At 36.2% G+C, this 6,801-nt stretch overlaps 1 protein-coding gene across 1 annotated transcript; it reads right to left on the reverse strand.

Annotated features, from left to right (window-relative positions):
* Positions 1–4,509: 4,509 nt before the first annotated feature.
* On the reverse strand, positions 4,510–6,192 carry LOC125667640 (uncharacterized). The gene is made up of 3 exons (XM_048901232.2): positions 5,357–6,192; positions 5,077–5,177; positions 4,510–4,848 (listed from the first exon to the last, which is right to left on the reverse strand). The coding sequence occupies exons 1-3, from the start codon at positions 5,571–5,573 to the stop codon at positions 4,654–4,656; spliced, it is 513 nt and encodes a 170-aa protein (XP_048757189.2). The 5' UTR covers positions 5,574–6,192; the 3' UTR covers positions 4,510–4,653.
* Positions 6,193–6,801: the final 609 nt, after the last annotated feature.

Below are 6,801 nucleotides of genomic sequence, written 5' to 3' on the forward strand. Positions count from 1 at the left end.
AACGAAGTAAGGGAGAATAAAATACTGTATATCACGTCCAGCTCATCCATCCTCTTCCATCTGTGTTTAGCCCAGTTCAGTTTCAAAGACTTTCATTAACTTCATAGTATCTTAGCAAGCAATTAACAATTACCCTCAGACTCTTGTTTGATTTTCCAACTTCCAGCCATATGACGTGGCGCGAAAAACCGTCAATACACTCATGAATTGCTATACCAAATGGTTTCAACTTGTCATTTTCATTAATATGCCAAATATAATTCGGACCTTTGCTGCTGTACACTCTTCACTTTAATCTGTCCCTTTTCCGTATATGCATGGACGCCTTCTGGGTCTTGTATCAGTGGCATATTTAAGGGGATGGGTGCAGCCGGCGCCCCCTAAAATTTTCAAATTTAAGGTAAATCGTGGTCTCTTTAGAAAAATGTAAACGATAGAAGAACTAATTTCATCCACTCTCGAAAATATAAATGACAAAATCTTTTTAATTGAATTAATTTTATTGGGAGAACTTACATTTTTTCCAAAACCCCTTAAAATTTGCGTCATTTTATTAATTTCACTTTATTAAAAATGATAGAAAATAGTAAAAATGACTACACAGGAGACATAATGTCAAGCCCTATAAAATGTATGAGCTTCTGGGGGGGGGGGGTTCCCTGGGCCCCCACCCTGGACCCACTGGGGACCTCAAGGCGGCCCCCAGCCTCATAAAGTTGCGCCCCCTAACCGCAATTCCTGGATCCACCCCTGTGTATGGAAAAAAGCTGTCTGATATCCTCTTGGGAAACCCTGTTACCAACTTTTCAGTAAATCCATCTGTACCTATGAAGTTGGTCACACTACTCTAAAGTTTCATCAATGAAAAGGGCAACATCGCAAAAATATTAATTATATTTGTATTTCCGTTGGAAAAGGCACAAAGTTGCAGAAATCCTTTAAATAGTTTTTTTCATTAATAATATTGCAGTACTTGTGAGTTAAAGCAACAGCTATTTCGGAATAGCACAGTCTCTTCTCAAAATATCGTTTAACTACATGTAGTTCCTCTCGCTTTTCCATTATCAAGGTCAAATCGATTTAAATTGTTTATACGATAATACAAGAGGCCCACATACCTTATCGGTCACCTGAGTACTAGTTAAACGTATCACTATAGTCTCAAGGGCTATAAAATCTAGAAATGATTTCCTGTTCTGAATATCTATAAGCTCAATTCTAATATTCAGCAACAGTACATTATCAAACAACATGTGTTCTTTTAAAATCTTCAATGCCCTCAAAAGTGCATAGACAGATGAAAGGCTTTACATAATATATACCGGTAATATATATCAACATCAAACGATATGACTAATTTGGACCCAAACTACAGTTAAAACCCTGGGGTTGCAAAATTAACCTTATTTTGTACATCCTTTTCTGCTATTCTTAAACATGCATTTAGATTTTATACTGTATCACCAAACTTAAAGAAGTCCTTCGAATCTTTAAGACAATAATCATTATAATAATTTTGTAACCACCCTGAAACCAAACCCTTACCCCCTGGAATAATGAAATTTACAATTTCTGTAAAGGACTACCTACTCGTTTTAGATATCCATTTAGTTTTAATTTAGTATCAACAGCACTAAAGAAGATGTTATCTAAGTGTTTTACACATAAACACTATATACCAAGTTTGGCTTCACCCTGGGGTCAAAACTCCTACCCAGGGGATCATGAAAATTGCAATTTTGGTAGGCCTTCCTGCTCTACATCACTATGCATTTAGTTTTTCTTACATATATGTGGTGTTAGAGAAGAAGATTGTTGAAAATTATTCAAATTTGTGGCAGTTTTTGCTCTGTCCTTCAGGCTCAAGGGGTGAAGGGGTCCTGAAATTTACCATTTATGTCCCCTTTGTCCAAAAGATGCTTCATACCGAATTTGAAAGGAATTGGAATGATCATACTTATCAAGAAGTTAAAAATGTTCAATTGTTAACGCACGATGACAGATGACAACCAATTGCAATGTCACCCGAGACCTAAAAATCGTAGAAACGACTTTTTAAATCGTAGAAACGATTTCCTAAATCGTAGAAACGACTTTCGAAATCGTAGAAACGACTTTTTAAATCGTAGAAACGATTTCCTAAATCGTAGAAACGACTTTCGAAATCGTAGAAACGACTTTCTAAATCGTAGAAACGACTTTTTAAATCGTTTCTACGATTTAATAAATCGTAGAAACGACTTTCTAAATCGTAGAAACGACTTTTTAAATCGTAGAAACGACTTTTTAAATCGTAGAAACGACTTTCTAAATCGTAGAAACGACTTATTAAATCGTAGAAACGACTTTCTAAATCGTAGAAACGACTTTCTAAATCGTAGAAACGACTTTTTAAATCGTAGAAACGATTTTCTAAATCGTAGAAACGACTTTTTAAATCGTAGAAACGAGTTTTTAAATCGTAGAAACGATTTTCTAAATCGTAGAAACGACTTTCTAAATCGTAGAAACGACTTTTTAAATGGTTTCTACGATTTAATAAATCGTAGAAACGATTTATTTTTATTTTTTCTGCAAGGTAAATTGGCACGAATACGCCGTCGTAGTATACCAACCGGGATTTGGGGCGAATTATTTAAACGAGTTCCGGCCGGAAAAAGAACGTAAAAATTAATCCCGACTGGAATCCGGCCGTAATTCTTCAAGCTTCTCGCATTCTCAAAACCTGGCTGTCCGGAATCCGCCCGTAATTTTTTTAGCGTCTCGCATCTGAATCCAGCTGTCTATTCCGCGGGGAATCCGACCACAATTTCTCGCATATCGGAATCCGCGTATGAAATATTTGCTAGAGCGCATAAATAAACGTAAACGATACAAAAAATTGATATTGATTTAATTTTTTTTTTTACAGCATATACTAATATGAATTCACGGGCACTGGAAGTTGATGTAAATATATAGTATGTGCATATACATGCACATACTATATATTTACATTAACTTCCAGTGCCCGTGTATGAATTACACAAAATATAAACGATGATAAATATTGATGACTGATGTTAATGTTTATTAATTATAGATATCGAATACGCCAACACCTGATGTGTCACGGAATCCATTAAATAATGGACTGCATAAAAAATTATCATAACAACCTTAGCATATCCACGAATGCAGCCTTGAGTGGAAGAGTTCTATAAATACCTATGTCATCAGAATAAAGTCCTTAATTAAATTCGATTAAGCTACATTTAAATCAATGTTCAAAATATCTACATAATTGCTTTATGAATACTGCAATGAAAATCCTGATCTTCATCGTTATAATCAATTGAATTGACTCGAACCATGTTACATGTAAATGGTACCCGTATAATATACATTTGATCATCAGAGGTTACTATTCATACCTGTAAATGGTAAACATATATCATACTATGGTGGTGGTAATAATAAATAAGATATAAACCAAAACTTACAGTTTGGAATTTATTCCGCAACATTACATACATTTAATATATTACTGGTACACAACTATAAATCACCGAGTCATTTGTTTAACACACTGTTTTCTTGCATAACAAATTCGTTCTGTTATGGCACTGTTCAACGTTTGTTCGCTTGGTGCAGCATGGTCGTTTTTACGACACCATATCACTACGTAATCTGAAATATGAATATATATACATGTATTATATATATACTTGCTTTCTATGACATGGAATTCTCGCTACGCTGTCACACGCTATATATGTATGTATATTGATAGATAGATAGGTAGATATAAGAGAAATATCATAAAGACGATTGAGTATACTCGAATATTTTCTTTACTTCAAGACTATAATGACGTATACGTAATACATACATAAATAATATAACTATCTATATTGAAAGTACGGCACAAGAGGGGAGGGGGGGGGGGGGTGACCTTACTTTTTAGCAGGTATTATGCATATCATGGTCTCTCTACATCATATAGCATGAACCGAATTGATCAAAAGTACAATTACATGAGAATACAAAGACATACATCCACAACGTATCTTAAGTTCATATAGGACCGGACTTTTCCCCTAACGCTCATTCTTACGTGATTTACTAAGCTTATGATACTCACTTTTGAGGGCCTGAGTCCTGACTTTATCAAGGACTGGTTTTTCCTTGTCTTCGGTATTTCCAATGCCTTGTCCTCGAGAGGCAGCAAGTTCTTCCAAGTTAAACAGCTCTGCGAGCAACTTATAATAGAGAGTAAAACCCGGCTTATTGCTCTTTTGCTGCGGACACCGCTTTCCTTAAGCCATCCTTGGACACCATGACATCCGAATCATCGAGAAGTTTTGCCTGCAATTAGTTCTGTGATGTTATTATATGGCTTTATAAAGCAAATAGAACTGAAAATGAGTTAGTTTTAACAAAGTTAAGTATCGTATACTTATTTTTAACGTACCATTTGCGGGGTGCCTTCTGATGGACGATTTGCCACATTTCCTTTGCCTGAGATCATACTGTCATTCATGTTGACCTGAGAAGAAAGATCGAGGTTCTTATAATTATTCTAACTATCTAAATATTGGTTAATTTGCTAAACAATATTTCAAGTTGTTGAAAAACCAAGTGCAAACTAATTGTAATTACACAGTAATTGTATCAAATTTCATAAAGTAAGTGATAGGCACTTTGATTTTCACTGACAATAATTTTTGCATCAACTTGTAGGTTACACACCATCTGTGGGGCGGAGTCCTGCGGAAGAGTATCTAAATGTTCTTGAGTTTCGTTGCTGATGTGCTGGTCAATATAGAGAGGTCGTCGTGTCTTGTTTACCCGGAAGGCTGTGTTATCCTGTGATTGTGCAAAGGACTAAATTATTGTATATGTGGAGAGAGAGAGAGAGTCATTAGTGATGGATTCATCGTTTTATCCGACAACTGAATTGTAAAAAAACAAAAAACAAAAAAACTTGTAGACTTCTTTTAAATATCAATGACTCAAAATTACATTGTAATTATTTAATACTTAATTTGAATATTTTGTTTTCTCGTTCTTGGCACAATAGTTTCAATAACTAACCGGTTGTCCGTCTGTAAATGCTTCGACTAATTTTGTTAGGTAACACTGTACATCTGGTCGCATTAGTCCGCGTAGTACATCTAATACCTCCGGACTTGGAGCTAAAAGACATGTGAATTAATGTATACAATGACATGATATAAGAAACCATATTAATGACTGGAAAACGTTTATCTATAATTTATGGTATATTTGATCATGTTTATATATATTTTACACATATCAATTATATTTGAAGTAACACATGAAGTAAGCACATAATATGAGAAACAAATCATACCTGGGAGTGTCCTATTACTTGAAGCTTGTGAAGTCTGTGGTGGCTGAACATTGTGATGGTCAGTTACCGGTATGACATTGTCCATTGCAGACGTACACATTGACCATGTCGTGGACAATGCTGTCATTCCCAAAGGAGATGATGGCCTGCTTGTGGTAAAATGTGCTGATGGATTTAGTTCAATACGAGGTAGTCGGATGGGGGGCGTGTCGTACATTGACCCATATTTATGACAAGGCAGAGGCTTGGTGGTTGTTTTTTTCCGCAAAGGTGTGTAATGTAGGTGCTGTGTATCATAAGGCGATATAAAATTTTGGCCTATTTGTTTCGACCTCTGTGTGTCTGGATGTACGGGTGTTAGGTGAGGTGTGTCTGGATGTACGGATGTTAGGTGAGGTGTGTCTGGATGTACGGGTGTTAGGTGAGGTGAGTCTGGATGTACGGGTGTTAGGTGAGGTGTGTCTGGATGTACGGGTATTAGGTGAGGTGTGTTTGTCCTGCCTTGGCACTGTGTGTTTGGGTGCGCGGGTGTTGATGTTAAGGTAGGTGTGTCTCTCCTAGTATGAGAGTGTTCATCATCACTACCACTGTCCTCAAACTGAGCTGCTAAAATAATTTTATTTATCTCAGTTTCAGTGACGGTTTTTTTTTTATGTCACTTTCTCCTTACTGATCTTTCTCTTTTTGGGACTTGTCTTTTGCTTTCTCCGTTTCTTTCCTCTTTCTCTTTCTCATCGTTTTCTGCTCGTTGACCTCAAAGTGAAATAAACACTCCGGAATTTCTTTGTCCCCGAGGTCTTTTTTTGCCTTTTTAATGAGTTTTAAATACGCCTGGTTGGCGAATTCCCCCAGGGAATCTCCCTTATCTGAAATATAGTACGAACCCTCGTCTGTGATGTATCATTAAAAAAATGTATGAATTGTCAATATTTACAAAAAATATACTTGAAGGGGGGGGGGGGGGGGGGGGGGGGGGGGGGGGGGGGGGGGGGGGGCAGATCCCATTTGGATTCGCCTATTTTGTTAATTTTTCAAAATTGTTTGATGCCGATATTGTTGTAATCTGAAATGAATAATGTGATTACCTTTTTTTCAAAAAGTTTATATCTGTAGTGTTGCGATTGAAGAAAAATGATGTCGTATCTTTAAAATGTAAATAATCATTTAATAAATATTTTTTATTACACCTACTCTTTGAATTTACACCTACATGTATGTAGATTTCCTTGAATTGCGCCATTTCACTATAAGTGCTGCAATTTTTGAACAATGAAAATATATTCACCGATTTATTTTTTACACCAGTGTGCATTTTGTTCTCAAACGCGACACAGGTTATACCGGCTGAACAGAAGATGAGAAGGATGGACAGACAAAAGGTGATCAGAAAAGCTCACCTGTGCTTTGAGCTCAGGTGAGCTAGAAACTTGTGTTTCTATAAACAA

The sequence above is a fragment of the Ostrea edulis genome, chromosome 1, assembly GCF_947568905.1.
Source record: "Ostrea edulis chromosome 1, xbOstEdul1.1, whole genome shotgun sequence".
Classification (NCBI taxonomy): Eukaryota; Metazoa; Mollusca; class Bivalvia; order Ostreida; family Ostreidae; genus Ostrea; species Ostrea edulis.

Bases quoted from the DNA above. Each gene is read 5' to 3' on its own strand.
- LOC125667640 (XM_048901232.2), bottom strand. From the start codon at position 5,573: ATGTACGACACGCCCCCCATCCGACTACCTCGTATTGAACTAAATCCA. The intron at 5,178-5,356 runs GTATGATTTGTT...CATGTCTTTTAG, and splicing joins AAGTAATAGGACACTCCCAG to CTCCAAGTCCGGAGGTATTA. The intron at 4,849-5,076 runs GTTAGTTATTGA...GCACAATCACAG, and splicing joins CATTTACAGACGGACAACCG to GATAACACAGCCTTCCGGGT.